This window comes from Ovis canadensis, chromosome 3, assembly GCF_042477335.2.
Source record: "Ovis canadensis isolate MfBH-ARS-UI-01 breed Bighorn chromosome 3, ARS-UI_OviCan_v2, whole genome shotgun sequence".
In the NCBI taxonomy this organism is placed as follows: domain Eukaryota; kingdom Metazoa; phylum Chordata; class Mammalia; order Artiodactyla; family Bovidae; genus Ovis; species Ovis canadensis.
Window position 1 is genome coordinate 215,471,385 of NC_091247.1, and position 18,765 is coordinate 215,490,149.

General features: G+C 52.1%; 2 protein-coding genes across 4 annotated transcripts; both read left to right on the forward strand.

Annotated features, from left to right (window-relative positions):
* The first annotated feature begins 2,066 nt into the window (after window positions 1-2,066).
* On the forward strand, window positions 2,067-9,270 carry ING4 (inhibitor of growth family member 4). Of its 2 annotated transcripts, none has more exons than XM_069581428.1 (8): window positions 2,067-2,156; window positions 5,347-5,418; window positions 7,119-7,285; window positions 7,467-7,581; window positions 7,748-7,853; window positions 8,066-8,213; window positions 8,476-8,537; window positions 8,634-9,270. In XM_069581428.1, the coding sequence occupies exons 1-8, from the start codon at window positions 2,120-2,122 to the stop codon at window positions 8,671-8,673; spliced, it is 747 nt and encodes a 248-aa protein (XP_069437529.1). In that variant the 5' UTR covers window positions 2,067-2,119; the 3' UTR covers window positions 8,674-9,270. The 2 variants fall into 2 exon arrangements, with proteins under 2 accessions (XP_069437529.1, XP_069437530.1); XM_069581429.1 differs by having other exon boundaries at window positions 7,467-7,572.
* Window positions 9,271-10,500: 1,230 nt separating this feature from the next.
* ACRBP (acrosin binding protein) lies at window positions 10,501-18,673 on the forward strand. 2 transcript variants are annotated; one of them, XM_069581430.1, is made up of 10 exons: window positions 10,501-10,617; window positions 10,841-11,059; window positions 11,197-11,291; window positions 11,724-11,844; window positions 12,833-13,358; window positions 13,823-13,955; window positions 16,122-16,301; window positions 16,442-16,609; window positions 17,698-17,781; window positions 18,365-18,673. In XM_069581430.1, the coding sequence occupies exons 1-10, from the start codon at window positions 10,575-10,577 to the stop codon at window positions 18,485-18,487; spliced, it is 1,692 nt and encodes a 563-aa protein (XP_069437531.1). In that variant the 5' UTR covers window positions 10,501-10,574; the 3' UTR covers window positions 18,488-18,673. The 2 variants fall into 2 exon arrangements, with proteins under 2 accessions (XP_069437531.1, XP_069437532.1); XM_069581431.1 differs by lacking the exon at window positions 17,698-17,781.
* Window positions 18,674-18,765: the final 92 nt, after the last annotated feature.

The window sequence follows — 18,765 nt, forward strand, 5'->3', positions numbered from 1 at the left end:
AAAATCAGGAAACAAGTTGTTATAAAGCAATTTAAAATGAAGACAAAAAAAAGAAAAACTTATGTACAAAACCAAGGGGTGTTTTTAGAACCTTGTATAGAAATAAATTCATGTAAAAGGATCAGAGGCAGTGGAGCTACTGATGTGAGTATAAACATGGGGGAAATAGCTATCTGGAGAGGCATTCAAGAGGGAGGATTGACAGTAGTGTGTGTGTGGTAAGAATGAATGCTGTGCAGTGGGGCTGTGTGTGTGTCCCTAGCCACAGAAGGCCACACAGCCTTGAAATTTCTGAAGTGGAACTTTGGTTTACGAGGGTTCTTACGGACAAATCCTGTGGTGAGGACTAAGTGCCCAAGTATGTGAGAGCAGGGTATCAGTCATGCATTCAGCAGAACACCATGAAGCTCCATATCCAAAAAGTGGAAGCACAGTCTCCTGGAAAGACCTGTGGATCCAAGGGCTCAATGCTAACTTCAGCTGTGTCACCTAACACCAGAGGTCTCCAGTGGTGGACACCATTACCAGGACTGAAGAACAACAGGATGGTTGTACTGAGGAGTAGTGCATGGTTGGGGAACCTTGACTTTAGCCCCGGCTCTCTCCTGTCATCAGCCAGTATTGGCGGTGATGCTGCTACAGGTGTTAAATGAAGGGATTGGGCCAGATCACCTCTTAAGATTTCTTTTTGAAAATTAAAGGTCTTTAAGCCACTGAAAAAGCTGTGACAAAGCTCCCACATCCAACAATGTGGCCATCGTCTCTGGGACTGCTGGGCACCCATGCTATTTCCCTGGTGGGTGTGGATAATCAGTGAAGTAAGGCCTCTTGGTTTAGGGCACAGGATCTTGTGTGGGCATCAGAGAGAGTCTCAGTCAATCTGTAGTGTGACAGGAGTGAAAGTACCACATGTGACCAGGTAGGTGGTGTCTGTTTCCTGAATATACTGCTTTTTCCCCTTGGTCTCACTAACTTGAGTTGACACTATCAGCCCTACCTTCATCACAGGTATTACAATCAGATTTTACGCTCTTGAAGGATATACTCACACTGATAGTAACAACCCCATATGGTCATTTTGTAGAGAAGGACCTGGGTGTGGAGATTAAATGATCCAGGGCCTGCTGCTTGTGAGGTAGGACATCATCCAGATTCTGTGGCCAGATGGTACCACCGGCTCAGTAGTATACCGGGTTTCACTGTGCCCTTTTTTAAACATTTTATGTGGCTGAAAATGTCATAAAAACCTGCCATGTGACATTGATAATTAAGAATGTGTGGCTTAGGGGTGACAATGATCTCCAACATTCTTCCATTCTGGTCGCTGACATCTGCGTCCCTAGTGTGGTGGCCTGCCTGCATTTGGTGGCTATCTTGCTGAGACGTGTATTTGTCATTGTGCTTGTCGTGGGTCAGGGTGATAGCTGGCATCCATCTGGCCCAGTTGTGACAGCTCTGTGCCAGTTAACATCATACATAAACGAGTAAAAATGGAGACGAACACGGGAGGACAAGGCCAGCAGTACTCTTGTCACTTTGCAAGCGGGAACGTCCTGGAGTGGCAGAAACCCTTACAAAAGATGAGGAGAATCGCAGCTTTATTGTGAGGAGTGCTTTGTACCTATAAGCAGCGTTTATAAATAATGATCTGTTTCCACATCAAAACATAATCCTGGAGAGTTGGCGTTCGAGTGAGTGAAGAGAAACGGGGAGGATTTACACCTCGCACCGTAACTGGAGAAGGCACCTGCCCTGGTCGCGAGCTTCACATTTTCCGGCTGCTGAAAACAGTTCTTTGTGGACTAAAAGCCCAAAAAGACAGGTCTCTTCGCCCGCACGTCCCTCTCCTGGAGGGAACGGAAGTTTGAGGACGCAAAATGGCGCCCTCAGCCAACGCCGCCGCAGGCCCCGCGCTCGACCGCCCCGCCAGGGACGAGTGTCTTCGCCGGCAAGAGGAGATTCGACGGGTGCTGTACTCAGACCGGAAATTAACCTCGTGAGGGCGGAAGTTACCCTTGAGGGCGGAAGGGCTCCAGGAGGGGGGTGGAGGACCGCTTCGGCGCCCGTTGCGTTCAGTCACTTCCGGGGCGGACCGGAAGTTGCTTTGTTTTGCTTCAAGATGGCTGCGGGGATGTATTTGGAACATTATCTGGACAGTAAGAGCAGGCTGGAGGAGCGGGTCAGGGGTCACAGAAGGGTGGGGGTGGGGGTTCGGGCTGAGGAGCTTTATGGCCCTGAAGACCCGATGGTCAGAAAGTCACAATCGTGAAGGGTTGCGTGAGAGAAAATACTGGAGTGTGTGAAGAAATAGGGGGCGGGGCAGCGGGGTCGAGGCCTCGCTCTGAGGCGTAGAAGAGGGAGGGGTTGCGCGGCTGGGCTGGGGGACGGCTCTTGAAATGCTGGTCGGCATAGCCGGGAAGATATTTGCTGCCCCTGTCTTCAGGGTCTCCGGCCTCAGGATAATCTTTTTCTTAAAGTCGTTCTGAATCGGTTATTTTAGTATATCATCCACTGCCATTGGAGCAGCGACAAAGATCTGCTCGCGATTCTCCGCCCAGTTCTTTCGAAGATGCATCTTCTCATGGGGATAGGGGGTTACGAGTGACCACTGTCAGATGAAGGACTGGAAGGTTTCTCCTCTTGGAGTAAAGACCCAATTCCCATCAGATGGAAGTTTGGTGTTCTGTTTATGCCATTTGTGTGACCCCCTTCACAGAGCCTGTCACCCTATTCTCTTTGCCTTAGCGTTGGGAGTCATTCATTCGTTTATTGAGGTCCTGCTGTGGGTCAGACATAATGGCAGGTACTGGGGGTATACAAGAATGAATACCACACGGACCTTCTCCTGAAGGTGCTCCATAGACTAGTAGGACACAGATTCTAATAAATAATTATAAAATTGTGGCAAATAACAGAAATACATTAAACAGACAGTTGGTAACACTGGAGAAAGAGAGACTAGTTTACCTGGAGGTGTAGGTAAAGCTTTACAGAGAATGTACCGAATCTTGAAGGTTGAGTGTTTATTTGCCGGTGTAGAGAGGGAGAGGGGATTGAAGGTTGGGGGAAGCATCAGCAAAGGTGTTCTGATGGGTTTGTGGCAAGATCAGGGAAAGATGAGACCAGAGTGTTTAATGTATAGGACTCTGAGGTAAAAGATTGGAAAATGACACTGGAGAATGTAGCTGAGGCTGGGTTGTGCCTGGTCTTTAAAGCCAGGCTAAGAAGCTTGCACTCTAAATAGTGAGGAACCAACGGATTTTCTAAATGGAGTGATTTTTTTTTTTTTTTAATAAAGGAAAGTAATTGATGTCTGGTAAATTGGAGCATGATGACCCTGGTAATACAAGATTAATTAGTAATAACAGTTCTGGTCAGAGATGAGGACCTGACCTCAACAGAGTATTTAGGAGGTAAATATAACCGAATTGACTGACCCAGTGGTTGAGAGAGGAGGAGGAATCTAAGGTGACTTCTTGATTTCCTGTTTGGGAAGTGAGGTAGACATATATCATCAAGAAGATAGGAAATTCAGAAGTCTGTAAGAGTAAATGAGATGGAGATCATTCAGAGAAAGTATGAGAAAATAATAGGATTAACTTAAGTGTAAGCTCAAGAAAATAGTAACGTTTAAGGGACAGGCTAAGGGAATGTCAGTGATGAAATTACTTGAAAGTGTGTGAGGAGATTTAGAATCTTAATAGAAAGTTACACATAGGCAAGAAGATGGTGAGAATACTGCAAACTTTTTTTTTAGGATGGAACTAGTAATTAGATTATTTGATTTGGTAACTCAGTGGTGACTTAATCTTAGTAAACTGATGGTGGACCCGAGTCTATAGGTTAAAGCATTGGATGCATTTTAAAAGTTTCAAAGTGGAGTCATGGAAAGAGAATTTTTTTTATGAGAGAAATGCAAGTATTCATGCCTTTATATTCAATTATTTATTGAGGATCCTCTGTATGCATGTCATAGTTCTGAACACTAGGGAAATAGGAGAGAAGAAGACAGACATATCTAACACTTCTGGAGAGCTGGGGAGACATACCATATAACTAATTATATAATTACTTATTTAATTACATTGGATAAGTGCCCCCAGAGTATCTGCCCTGCCAAAGGGCAGCCATAGAATAGCATGACAGCATTAACCCAGGGCACTTGGAGTCAGGGGCAGTCAGGGTTGAGCTGAACTTTGAAGAATGAACAGAAGTTCAGTAGGCCAAGAGGGATGGTGGAAGTGGGGTGAAAGAGACGGGGCAGGGCGTCCTGGGCAGAGAGAGCAGTGTGCGGAAAGCCAAGTGTCTGGAAGAGCACCAGAAAGTTCAAGGCACTCAAAGAAGGCCAGTGTGACAGAGCGGAGCGCGCACAGACGGGGACTGACCTGAGTTAGGTCTGGTGTGCAGCACGGGCCAGAAAGTGCAGAGTAGGACTTGGGAATATTGCAGTGGAAGTGACTGGAGGTTTATAAACGGGAGAGTGACTTGATCAGATTTGCATTTAAAAAAAAAACATTCTGGCTACTGTTTGGAGAGCAGATTGGAAGTGTGTGTGTGATCAGTGGAGGGTACCAAGAGGGTATTTGTAAGTTGAGGGCAAAAAGATCTTTTTGTAAAAAAAAAAAAAAGTATTTATTTGGCTGTGCCAGGTCTTAGTTGCAGCATGTGGGATCTTTCATTGCAGCATGTGGGATCTAGTTCTCTGAGCAGGGATTGAACCCGAGCCCCCCTGCATTAGGAGCATGAAGTCTTAGCCACTGTACCACCAGGGAACTCCCAAGGGCATGGAGAGGGAAGGGCTGATTTGTAAAGTTACTGAAGAGGGGAGGGTGGGAAAGCTGTGCAGAGATGGGGAGCTCGCTGTGGAGACCGGTGGACATGGCTCCTCCTGAGAAAGCAATGATGAGTGCTGTCACAGATAGTCTAACGGTTTGAAGGAGGGATAACCAAGTGCTCTTTGGACCTATTTTTTAAAAGTAGCTAGTGTGTGTGTGTCTCTGTGTGTGTGTGTCTGTGTGTGTGTGTTAGTCGCCTGACTCTCTGCAGGGTTTATGCGTGTGTGTGTGTTAGTCACTCAGTCGTGTCTGACTCTTTACAACCCCATGGACTGTAGCCTGCCAGGCTCCTCTGTCCATGAAGTTCTCCAGGCAAGAATCCTGCCATTCTCTTCTACAGGGGATCTTCCCGACCCAGGAATTGAACCTGGGTATCCCACATTCCAGGGGATGTGGGATACCAGGGGTTGTGTCTCAGATTCTTTACCATCTGAGCCACCAGGGAAGCCCCCCAATGCAGCTGTAGGGCTTAGGAAGTCCAGGGAGTCTTAGTTTCTCCTCTTCTCCCCAGGTATTGAAAACCTGCCCTTTGAACTGCAGAGAAACTTCCAGCTCATGAGGGACCTGGACCAAAGAACAGAGGGTATGTGCAGAGTAAGGAGCCCGGTGCCGAGTGAGTGTGTGTGATCGTCTCCCCTCCTGTTTGGTGTTACCAATATCACCTGGTCTGATCTAGATTGCTTTGTCTTCTCTTTCACTCTCTTGCAATTCTTAAAAGAGTAATGATGACCTGTGTTTCTGTGTCAGCTTTTTCATAACTCGTGGAGTATTGTAACAATGCCACAAGAATTTAGAGATGCTGTGCTCTTTTATATCTCCCTCAGGAAAAGTGAGAAAACCAGTCAATCCTGGAATCATTTGTGTTCTCCATGTTCGATATGTTTGTAGGAAGACTAACTAGAATGCTTCTACTCCACTGGGCTGTTAACATTATTGTCACAAAATTCAGTGTGGCTTTAGACTACAGTTCACATTGGTACACAGCAGCTTTGCTGCATGAGGAGATGTTAGAAAGAAAGGGGAAAAAAGAAAAGGAAAAGCAGCAATTAACATCAGAATCTCTACACTATATTCTTCAACCTTACAGAAGCATTAGGTGCCATCTGTGGCCGTCCTTGGACATTGATTAAGTTTGGCTGCATTGAGACATTGACTTGGAGCCTGAGGCTACACTGCGGTGGGCGAGTTTGTCTCTCATAGTCGAAGGTCTCTGTTGGTGCTATCGACCATGCTTGCTGAAGGATATGTAGGTGTATCCTTATGTATCCCTGCCCAGGGGTGTTAGAATGCCTAAAGCTGTGATTTGAGTTACTCTGGGTCAGTTTGCTCATGGACAAATGAATATTATCTAAGATCCTGGACACAGGCCCCTGAGAACTCCCTGCTGAATGCCAGCCACCAGCTCCTTGCTTTGTAATATAGTTCTGGCTCTTGAGTTCATGCACAGAAAGACCCATTGGGAGATGACTGAACCACATACATGTTTTTCCAACTTCCTTCAAGGGCCTGGAATAAAGCAGAGCATAAACCTAGTATGCTCGCACGTCCTCGCTGTGGTTACTTGTTGCTAAACCGTGTTGGGAGTCATGCTTTTGTCTCCATGCACATTTTCTCTGAGTGCTGTAATATTAGGCAGTAGGCATCTATGGTCTCGGTGTTTGGGGGCATCACCAGCCTTCTCCTAGTAAAATGTTTGGAGCAATAGCTAAAATGAACACACAGGAGAAAAAAGTGATGGAGAATATTTGCAAGTTGCAAATGATGAACCAAACAGGGTGGACAGTAAGCAGAAGAACTGTTCCATTAGTGAACTCGGGCCTAATTTTCAATACTGAGATGTAGACATACAGACCCTGGAAGTCAAGAGCAGCAGCAGATGACTCAGCCTGGTCTGCAGCTCTCAGAGCTGTCGCAGAATGTTTCTGAGATGAGAAATCAGATGGCTTTTGAGACAGAAGCAGCAAGCCGTGCAAAGAAGCATCTTCAGACATTGACAGAAACGTTCTTCATATTAGTGCAGCATGCAGAGAATCCTTCCTTGTGTTTCCATAAGTCCAGTTTCAACTATGCTAGCAATGTCTCCAGAAACCAAAGGTGCCTTCACAGCACATGTTGTGGCCATGTTGCATCGCTTGAGTATGTGGCACAGTACCTAGGAATGTTGAGTGTGTTTTAATTCAGAGGTTGTGATGGTCAGTGCAAAAGGTCCAAGGAGCAAGAGGAGGAAGTGTGTTTAATCTTGCCACTCGGGGGCCATTATGACCAGCCCTGTCTCTGTTGTAGACCTGAAGGCTGAAATTGACAAGTTGGCCAGTGAATATATGAGTAGCGCCCGCAGCCGGAGCTCTGAGGAAAAATTGGCCCTTCTGAGACAGATCCAGGAAGCCTATGGCAAGTGCAAGGAGTTTGGTGATGACAAGGTGCAGCTTGCCATGCAGACCTATGAGATGGTATGGCTCTACCCATGGCTCCCCACTACCTCCCGTCTATTCCTCGGGGTCCTCCACCCCTCCTTTAGCGTGCTGGGATCTGTTTGGGGTCTGGGAGATGCATGGATTCTGCGTTAGCCTGTTTGCTTTTACTGGAACCAGCCTGGTAGCTCTTCCTTCTCCTTCCTTCCTTCCCACCCAGGTGGACAAACACATTCGGCGACTGGACACAGACCTGGCCCGCTTTGAGGCTGATCTGAAGGAGAAGCAGATTGAGTCAAGTGACTATGACAGCTCTTCCAGCAAAGGCAAAAAGAGTGAGGAGGGGGGTGGGCCATGAGAGTTGGAGCGAAGATTCCAAGAGGGCAGCCAGCCCATCCCTCAGCTCCAAGGGAGGACCCCTACGTTGGAGGAGAGGAGGGGTCCTTAACCCATCTTTCTGTCCCTCTGCCTTCTGGCTGCCCCTCCCCTCTTCCCTGGAAGGTCGGACTCAAAAGGAGAAGAAAGCTGCCCGTGCTCGTTCCAAAGGGAAAAACTCCGACGAAGAAGCCCCCAAGGCCGCCCAGAAGAAGTTAAAACTTGTGCGCACGTGAGTGAGTCAGGGAGCACCCTGCCAAGTGACAGGCTCCTCTTTGCCCCCGCCCCGCCCCTCGCCCCCTTCTCTATCACTCTGGTATCTGCTGGATACAGAGGGGAAGCCACAGACCACTAGCCTCACAGGGATCTCCTCGTGCCACTCTGAGCGTCAAGCTGTAGCGTCCCTTCCTGCAGGTGATACTCTCTCTCCCTCTTGGCACGCAGAAGCCCTGAGTATGGGATGCCCTCAGTGACCTTTGGCAGTGTCCACCCCTCTGATGTGTTGGATATGCCTGTGGATCCCAACGAACCCACCTATTGCCTTTGTCACCAGGTCTCCTACGGGGAGATGATTGGCTGTGACAACCCTGACGTAAGAACCGGTTTGCCTCAGGGCGGGGGGCTCTGGGGGACAGGAAGGGAGTTGGGTACCAGAAGAGGGTAAGGGCTGAAGAGTGGGACCTCAGGACAGGAGGAAGGGAGTTGGAGGTGGTTGGCCTTGGACCCTTCAAGAATCCTCCCACAGGATGGAATAAGGGAATGCTCCTGAGGACTCTCAGGTGGGGGGGTTCTTTGCTTTCCTCGGCCCCACCCTGCTCCCTGCCCTCTGCTCCTCCACCGTCTTCCTTTTCCAGTGCTCCATTGAGTGGTTCCACTTTGCCTGTGTGGGGCTGACCACCAAGCCTCGGGGGAAATGGTGAGTGAGCGCTGTGGTCGGAGCTGGACTGCCCTGAGCTGAGTGACGGAGGGCATCCTCCCCTTCGCTCACCACCTCCCCCACCTTCCTTTGTAGGTTTTGCCCACGCTGCTCCCAAGAACGAAAAAAGAAATAGACAAGGGCCTTGGATTCCAACACAGTTTCTTCCACATCCCCTGACCTGGCTAGTGGGGAGTGGGAAGCCTGGCTGGGCCGGGGGTCAGGGAGAGGTGGGTGGCACATGTTGTCATCTCCTCTCCTCCCCTCCCCACTTCCGGTGCTGAGGCTGCACCCAGACCCTGGTCCAGGGGTTCTGCGGCCGCTAACGGTATGTGCTCTCATTCAGCCCGCCCCCTTCAGAGGGAAGTGGTCTTGCCCACTGTCCTTTTGCCTCCACGCCGAGGTTGGTGCTGTGTTTTTGAGGGATGGTCCTCTTTTCTCCCGTTGCTTTGTATTTAAGGACTGGGGCAGTAGCATGGGGCCCTCCTCCAGCTTCCTGATTCCCTCCCCTCGTTTTGGGGGGGGCCATGCGTGATAAACTTCCTTCACTCTCTCCATGCTTTTTCCAGCGGGGGGCTCCTCCGGGTCCTCTGGGCCACGGCCCTGGCTGAAGGGGCACCCCTTCCTCTGTGCCGAGAGGATTTGTCCAGCCTTGTGAGTGGGAGGGGCAGGGCAGAGTGTCAGTATCTCACTTGTAAAGGAATCGAGTTGGTGAATAAAAGCTGTACGTGTTGGCCTGCTGTGTTTATTGTAGAGACACTGTTTTAGCACATGTGCTGAGCATAGTTTGCATCCTCTGAGTTGGCTAAGAGGCAGGAGGATGTCACGCTGAAAGTAGGACCAGACATGGAACCTGAAGTGGTACCGCTGCCCCAGGACCCACCACCTCTCAGCATGGGAAGGACAGAGCTGGCTGGAACTGGGCCTCAGACAGGGGGTTTCCAAAACCTTCAAGATGTGCGTCTTTTCCCTATATCTTTCATTTAATTTCCAATAAATGTGTACTTGTGTTTTATACATGAACTGTTATACTAAGTATTAGCCTGACTTATTTGAAACACAAAGCAAAAACTTACCACCAATGAATTGTCTATGCCCACCTGGAACCACTTCCATAGATTAAGCCCTCCTTATGCAGGGTCTCCTCACCAGAACCCCCATCTTACTCCCTGCTCTGGCTCACTTACCTGGAGCTGTCCTCTGTAGTTCCTACCCTCCAGGCCGCAACTTTGTGTTGCATGTTCCATCTCTGCCCCAGTCCTCACATGGGATTTGTTCAGTCAGTCACTCGTGTCCGATTCTTTGCCACCCCATGGACTGCAGCACACCAGGCTTCCGTGTCCTTCACCATCTCCCAGAGCTTCCTCAAACTCGTGCCCATTGAGTCGATGATGCCATCCAACCATCTCATCCTCTGTCGCCCCCTTCTCCTCCTGCCCTCAATCCTTCCCAGCATCAGGATCTTTTCCGGTGAGCTGGCTCTTTGAATCAGTTGGCTAAAGTATTGGAGCTTCAGCATCAGTCCTTCCTATGAATATTCAGGACTGATTTCCTTTAGGACTGACTGGTTTGATCTTGCAGTCCAAGAGACTCTTAAGAGTCTTTTCCAACACCACAGTTTGAGAGCATCAATTCTTCAGTGCTCAGTCTTTTTTATGGTCCAACTCTCACATTCCCATGTGACTACTGGAAGGCCAGATTGTAAAGTAGGGAGAAAAAGTGTCCAGTGTGCGGGGCCAGCATTGACATGGGATACGTAATAAGGTAAAGAACAGACGGGAGCTACGCCATCCAACTCCGGCCAGAGTCAGATCACTCCTGCCGTCCTTGTCCTCGAGCTGGGATGTGACACACGGGGACCCGCCCCCACCTTTCGGCCGAGTGCAGCCTCGCATCAGTTTCCCCGCCCCCACTTTGTGACGTCGGCTGGTCTCGCCCCCCTACCCCCCGCGGCCCCGCCCTCCCGCCTATCTGCTCGCCCTGGCTTGGCCGGTTAGAGGCGCTCGGTCCTGGGAACGCGGGCGACCGTCTGGGGCCATGAGGCATCTCGCCGCAGGGTCCTTTCTCTCACTCCTGAGGGGTGAGCGCGCCTCCGCCCCCGGAGCTCTCCGAGCCGCCTTCCCCCGGGGATGCCTGCAGCCTCTCCCCATCGCCCCTCCCCGCCGCGCCAGCACCCCTGCACACTCACCCCAGCTTGGCGGCCAGGCGCTCAGTCCCCGAGTGCACGCCCCCGCTCTCGGGGTGGGTGTTCCCGGCCGGCGGGTGCGGAGAGGGGTCCATCGTGGTCTGTCCCCGACCCGCAGTGCTGCTCCTGCCTCTGGCACCGGCCCCAGCCCAGGACTCCGCCTCGACCTCCACGCCGGGCAGCCCCCTGTCCCCCACGGAGTATGAGCGCTTCTTCGCACTGCTGACCCCTACCTGGAAGGCGGAGACCACCTGCAGGCTCCGTGCCACCCACGGCTGCCGGAACCCCACCCTCGTCCAGCTAGACCAGTATGAAAACCACGGCCTGGTGCCGGACGGTGAGGGCCAGCCCTGTGCTCCTTCGACCCACGGCAAGGGGACAGGTGGTCCTGGGCCCTGAGCCCGGGTGCCCATCGCACCCTCCCTCCAGGAGGGATTACACCCCTGTGTTCACCTGCGCCCCACCCTTCCCTAGGCGCAGTCTGCTCCGACCTCCCTTACGCCTCCTGGTTTGAGTCCTTCTGCCAGTTCACCCAGTACCGTTGTTCCAACCATGTCTACTACGCCAAGGTGAGGTCAAGACATAGCTTGAACCTGGTGTCACCAAGGAAGGGCTCCAGGCCATCCTTAGGTCCTCCCTCTCAGTCACTGGCTGGCCGACACTCGCCCAGTGTCTCACCTTGGGCATTCAGACTCTGAACAATCCCCTTATTGCCAGAAAAGTAAGGGAGAGAGATGCGAGGAGGCAGAGAGAAGCCCTTGTTCCTCCCAACAGAGATGTCATTCCAGTCAAATGTAAAAGCCTGCAGGCAGGAATGTGGGCCGGCAGGGCGTCTGATTTTGCAGGGGACCCTGTCTCAGATCTAGAGGATTCGACTCAGGGCCATGTCCCCTGATTTCCTCCCAGGAACTGTGAGAGAGGAGACCTGGGGACAGAGGATAAGGTGGAGTGGAAATGTGCCCTTTGTGAAAGGCGTTCCCACTCTGCTTCTCGCCTTGCAGAGGGTCCGGTGCTCCCAGCCAGTCTCCATCCTCTCACCCAACACACTCAAGGAGGTGGATAGTTCACCCGAAGTGCTGCCACCCACCACGGCTACCTCCCCCATGTCCTCCCGCATCACAGGTGAGACCCTGCCAGCCTCTCATCCCAGAGTCCCCAAACCCAGGGCTTAAGGCATCAACAGGAGGGATCTAAGGAGGTGAGCTGCTGGAAGTAGCCTTGGGCAAATGTTTGCATAAGGGGAAAGCCTACTTTTTTGAATACAAGTTAGGGATTTCCTGTATCAGAGTGTTTTCTGACATTACATCTATTTCTGCCCTGAACTGATTTTTCCTTGCTCCCCAAAACACTATTGCATTGAGAAGTCCTCTGGCACATTTCTCAGCTCACATCTTCACTCCAAAAAGGACTGGTTGCTAGGTATTCAAAATACTTGGTGCTTGCTAAGTGAGAGGGACAAAAGGTGGTATTTGAAGTGGGTTAGGAAAGAGGATCCTTTGTGAGGGAGGTGGGAAGGGGACCTGTAACACTGCCACCACCGTCACCATAGTACTATTGTTTTGATATTTGTATTCTTGCTTGTGTTTTTTATGATTGGTTGTGTGAATAACTTTCCTCTGCCTTTGTATTTATGTGTGTGTGTGCTTATGTGTGTGTGCTTATGTTTGTGTGTTTGTGTGTGCTTATATGTTTATGTGTGTGCTTATGTGTTTATGAGTGTGTTTGTGCTTATGTGTGTGTTTATGTGTGTTTGTGTGTTTGTGTATGCCTATGTTTGTGTGTGTTTTGTATGTGCTTATGTGTTTGTGTGTATTTATGTGTGTCTGTGTGCTTATGTGTTTATGTGTATGTGTGCTTATGTGTTTATGTGTGTGTGTTTATGTGTGTCTGTGTGCTTATGTGTTTGTGTGTCGGTTTGTGTGTGCTTATGTGTTTGTGTGTCGGTTTGTGTGTGCTTATGTGTTTGTGTGTTTTGAGTGTGCTTATGTGTTTCTGTGTGTGTTTGTGTGCGTTTATGTGTTTGTGTGTGTCCCTCTGCAAAGACGGAATGCCAGAAGCCTGACCATTCCTTTCCCTTCTCTCTCTTGGTCCCTTGCAAACCCTGTTGCAGCCACCGAACGACAGGTCTTCCAGCCCTGGCCTGAGCGGCTGAACAGCAACGTGGAGGAGCTGCTCCAGTCCTCCTTGTCCTTGGGCGGCCAGGAGCAAGGGCAGGAGCACAAACAGCAGCAGGGGCAGGAGCACAAGCAGGAGCAGGGGCAGGAGCACAAGCAGGAGGAAGGGCAGGAGCAAGAGGAGCAGGAGGAGGAGCAGGAGGAGGAGAAGCAGGAGGAGAAGCAGGAGGAGAAGCAGGAGGAGAAGCAGGAGGAGAAGCAGGAGGAGAAGCAGGAGGAAGGCCAGGGCACAGAGGAGGCTCTGGATTCAGCGTCTAGGCTACAGGCAGACCCAGAGCCCAAGTTTCGGTCTGAACTTGTGTCCTCCAACCCTTTCTCCTTCACTCCCCGGGTGCGGGAAGTGGAGTCTACTCCCATGTTGATGGAGAACCTCCAGGAGCTTATCCGATCGGCGCAGGAGATGGATGAAATGAATGACATGTATGACGGGGAGACCATCTGGAGATCCCAGAGCCCTGGCAGGTACTGGACGTCCTGTCTCCCCCACCTGCCCCACCCTTCCTTCTGCCTTTGGGGATGAGAGGCCCACTTGGCCAGCCTTGGCCTCAGACCCACCCAGATCTGCTTGGGCTTTGGGTACACCCAGCGGCTGCCCGCCTCACCTCCTCCGTGGCTTAAGCAGTGTCCTAGATGCCCATCTCTACCTGGCATGGGGTGAGCCCTGAAGCTAGAGCTACCAGACTTGGGTTCTGGGTTTCTCTCTGCCTCTGATGAGCACTGCAAATTTCATTTCCCCTTTCTGGGTCTCAGTTCCTCATCTGTAAAAGGAGGCAGTTGATCTGGAGGCCTGTAAGGCCACCTCCAGCATGCTGAATGCATGTGACTAAGACTGGATGGTAAGGGCAGGGGGGAGCGAGTGGGCATGGCTGTCTGCCCTGGCCCTCTGGCCCATCCCCTGCAGTGGTGCCATTTTGGTCTTTTTGCAGCCTGCTACAGCTGCCCCATGTAGAGGCCTTGCTGACCCTGTGCTACTCGATTGTGGAGAACACCTGCGTCATAACCCCAACAGCCAAGGCCTGGCAGTACTTGGAAAATGAGATCCTTGGTTTTGGGATATCGGTATGCCCACCCAGCTGTTCACTGGCTCCAAGTTCATGGGCCTAGGGAGTACAGGATGGGCGGGGCCACAGAAAGCCTGAGAAACTCTCCAAGTGAGAACCCCTTCTTGGAAAGACATTTCCAGCTCCCTTAAAAGGAGGGAGGCTCAAGACAGAGTCTGGAATCCATTCCTGGCCAGAATTCCTTCTGTGGCTCAGTTGCTAAGCTTGAGTCATGTCCAGAGCCAGTTCACCAACCGCAGGATGTGGCTGTACCTTAGATGCAGCTCGTCTTCCGGGAGGGGTCCTAGAACCTGTTCCAGGGCTCTGTAGAGAGATCCCAATCTCGATATGTCCTCAGAACCCAGCAAATTATATTCCCAAGAAGTGTAGGACTTTCTAAAAGCACAAGTTAGCAAATGTGTGCTAAGAGCTGGCATGCCATCCCTGCATCTGTCTATTCAACAGATATGGATTTGGCTAGGTATTTGAGACACTAGCAATTCTGTCCTAGGTAATTTAGTGACGAGTGCAACAAGATCCGATCCTCTGTCCTCCTGGAGTCCACTGGGAGAGAGAGACAAAACGGAGACCAGCGTGACAGGGATCGACGCATGACGGATAAGTCCAAAGTTCAGAGAGCAGATGGCGAGCACAAAAGTCATGCTGGGGCAGGACTGGACAATGCCTCTTAGAGGAACTGATGTTTAAACTGAGACCTGGAGATAAAAGAAGTTAACCAGGCAGAAGAAGGGTTTGGTAGAAGGTTCCTGCTACAGAGACTAGTGTGTGCAAAGGCTCAGAGGCAAGAGAGAAGAAATTCCACAAGGGACCAAGAATGAGCACACTGTTACTCTTCCTCCTGCTCGCAGGGACCTGAGATTGAGTAGCATTATACAAAAGGAGTGTGGGTTGGTAGGTGATGGAAAGAGAGTTATTTTTTGGTGGAGATGGACTGCACTTAGGAAGTTCAGGACTAATGGAGAGCTCACTGGATTTTAGGGCTTGGCTGAAAGAACAGTAAGGAGCCCATTTTACCTGGAAACAGAATCAAAGAAGCCATGATGTGAATAATCCCGAATGGCAGTCCGAAGCAGTTGTATTTCATTTGGTAGGAAAGGGGAATTCAGTTATGATTCAGGGTTAGGGACCTGATGATGCCTCCCCCGTGAGCTGTTATGAGGAGTGAGCAAGAGATTCTGTGACTGTGATGCGCTGACGGGACGGCCTGGAGATCCTGCCAAGCGAGATCGTCCTGAGGAGACTCACTCAGGGTGGAGAGCCCCGCAGGAAGATGGGCGGCTCCACATCCAAGAAGGTCCTCCAAGAACTTGGAGGCTCTGAACCCAGGTGCTCCAGCAGAGGACCTGGGTTTTTGAGTTGGAAGCAGCCGGACCAGTGTCCCAGGTCCGTCATGCATTCGATGTCTGTTTGAGCAAGTGACTCAGGCTTGGGGAGCCTCAGTTTCCTGGCAGGCAAATGGAACCATGCTTAGTAGCTATTCTATTCCTAGGAAGACCAAATAAGATGAAGGCATTTATCAGCCATGGCGCGCAGCACCATGCCAGCTCTTTGTAAATATTAGCATTATCATTAGCAGAGAGGAAGGGAGGACTGTGAGCCTTTTTCAGTTAGGCAAAGTTAGACATCTGTCAGGCAGTTGGCCATGGGGATTCAAAGCTCAGGAAAGAGATCAGAACGGATGATAGAGGCTTGGTTGTCACCTGCAGGAAGATGAAGATTGTTTGTGAGGAAATAAACCATCCTCAGAGAAGGCAATGGCAACCCACTCCAGTACTCTTGCCGGGAAGGTCCCATGGATGGAGGAGCCTGGTAGGCTGCAGTCCATGGGATCGCTAGGAGTCGGACACGACTTCACTTTCACTTTCATGCATTGGAAAAGGAAATGGCAACCCACTCCAGTATTCTTGCCTGGAGAATCCCGGGGACGGGAGAGCCAGGTGGGCTGCTGTCTATGGGGTCGCACAGAGTCGGATATGACTGAAGCGACTTAGCAGTAGCAGAGGAGGGGGAAGAAATAGAGAGCTGATGGGAGGTCTTTGAGGGGAGGACCTTGGGGAAGGGGTTTGGGAAAAGCCAGAGGAGCTTCTGGAAAAGGCTTAACGAGGGGACATTCTGTGGGGGCGTGGGACTTCAGCCTCAGGCCCTCAGCCACACCCCTCTGCAGGTCTGTGACAGCCTGGGGCGGCGACACGTAGCCGCGTGTACCCTCTGTGACTTCTGCTCGCTGAAGCTGGAGCAGTGCCACTCGGAGGCCAACCTGCAGCGACAGCAGTGCGACAGCTCCCACAAAACACCCTTTGTCAGCCCCCTGCTTGCCTCCCAGAGCATGACCATCGGCACCCAGGTACTGACCCAGCCGGGTGGGTTGCAGTGGTGGTGGTGGGGGGGGGGGGTGGGGGGGTAGGGCTTCAGGCAGGGCCGGACGACCGGGAGCTGGAGGGGGTGAGCAGGGTGCCCACTTCTCTCCTGTGCCCCGTGCTACAGATAGGGAGCCGGAAATCGGGCCGCTTTTACGGGCTGGACTTGTACGGCGGGCTGCGCATGGACTTCTGGTGTGCCCGGCTGGCCACTAAGGGCTGCGAAGACAACCGAGTGGCCAGCTGGCTCCAGACTGAGTTCCTGAGCTTCCAGGACGGAGACTTCCCCACCAGGGTCAGTCCTACCCCCTCACCACGCTTCTTCCTGGTCCCTCGCTCTGGGGAACCCTAGGATGTGGGGCGGGGGGAGTCTTGGGGCCCTGGCTTCTGAGAGCTGCTCCTCACTGAGCCTCCTGCCTCTTTCCAGCAGACTCCCCTCTCCACTCCTCAACACCCTCCCCACTGCCTCTGCCACCTCCGCCTCCCTTGGGCCCCCAGGAGACCAGGATTGTGTTTAGCAAAGGACTAGCAATCTGGGAGGCCAGAGGGTACAGGACTTGGGGGCAAGAAACAGGTCTGGTCCCAGCTCTGCCAGTTACCCTCGGTGGTTGGGGGTGGGAGGCCTCATTCCTAAGACAAACTTCTGGGTGATGCCTGAAGTGCCGCTGACGGTGATCCAGTGCTTCCCTGCCTTAGTCTGTAGGCTCCTTCCCGAATCTTCCAGTGCTTTCCCTCTCAATGGGATCAGCTTTACCCCTTCCCGCAAAGTCACCTCCCCTGTGGGTCAACCTGTTGTAGCTAAGAGCCAGCACTGCCCCCCTCACCCCCCACCCCCGCCCGCCTTCTGTGTGGTTTAACAGAAAAAAATCAAGACCAGGACAAGTGGAGGCTACTTAAGAAAGGGCTTTTAGCTGAGTAGAAGGGCCTCCTCCTAGCTCTCCTCCCTGAGCCCCTAGATCTGGACAGGCCCTTAGACCATTTCAGCTGTTCCCCTGGGTTTATGGGTGGGGTGGTGACGGCCACAGAGGGAAGTGGCTCCACCCAGGGTCATACATTAGAAACACTTCCGCCTCTTCCATCCTAAGCCGTCCCCAGGAGGTTCCCTGAGATGAGACTGCCACTTGGGACCCTGCCACGATCTGGAGCCTTGGTACTCACTTCCCCGGTCCTCTCCTCAGCTGCTTTCGCAGCTTGCTGACCAGCAAAGCAGCCCCTTCCTAGTTTCAGCTCCCAGCTTCTTCCCAGACACTGAGGGTGACACTGAAGGGGATACCCTGGTGCAGAGGGTCTGGTTCTCTGCCCTGGTTTCTGCCGTGGGGGGCGCTTTGAAGGGCTCTGAGGCTTCTGAAGTCTTCCACCTCCCATCCCCCACTCCTGCCTTAGATCTGTGACACGGAATATGTGCAGTACCCCAACTACTGTGCCTTCAAAAGCCAGCAGTGTATGATGAGAAACAGGGACCGGAAGGTGAGCCCCTCCTGCTGCTCCCCCCTCTCCCCCATCAACCCTTCCATGGGTCACTGCACACTGACCTGTTCTGGCCACCTTTCCACCTCCCCCGTGCACCCGAGCCGTGGCATCCATCTGAGCATGGGGGTGGGGGTGTGAAGAGCAGGTGTGTCTCCCAGAGCTCTGTCCCTACTCCTCCAGCCTTGAGGTGAGCAGCTCTCCCAGGGCCCCAGGCCAAGAGTTCCAGGATGGGGGTGGAAAGGGGAGGCTGCCATCAGAAGCCCTGGGGACACACTGGGAGGGAAGAACCCCCAGCCAGGTTGGTCAGAGAGGTCTAGGTGTCAGTCCTACCTCCTGCTCTTACTCACTGAGTCGTCTGAGCCAAGTCACTTCCTCTCCAGCCCCGGGCTCCTCATTTCTAAAAGGAGGGGTTTGGGCTATGTGGTGTGTCTGGCTGCTTTTTTAAAAAGCCGCATCTGAGCTTCCGGCTTCTCTGACTTTTCCTGCACTCCCTGCAACCACGCCCGCCCCCGCCCCCTGCCCCGGGGTCTGGACTTCTGACACCTCTGGCTCCTGGCTCTCCTACTTGGACCTTGCACAGGTGTCCCGCATGAGATGTCTGCAGAATGAGACGTACACTGTCCTGACTCCGGACAAGAGCGAGGACCTCGTGCTTCGATGGAGCCAGGAGTTTAGCACCTTGACTCTTGGCCAAGCTGGATGAGCTGGACTCTGTCCTCTCCCCACCCGCTACACCTTCCCACACTGTCTATTGCTTTCAGACCCTAGGTTGTCTCTTACTTGGCCCAAATCATGTGTCCTTTGGGTTGGGGCACCGGTCCCAGAGAGGTTGGTGATAGGAACTCTGCCCACCTTAAAGGATGTCTGTACATAAAATGTTTCTTTTTAACTTGTGTGGCCTGGTTTGGTTGTGATCCCCTCCTGGGCCTGCCCACCCCCTGCCCCCAGGGAGTCAGTCCTCCAACCCCTGGCACTTATGGA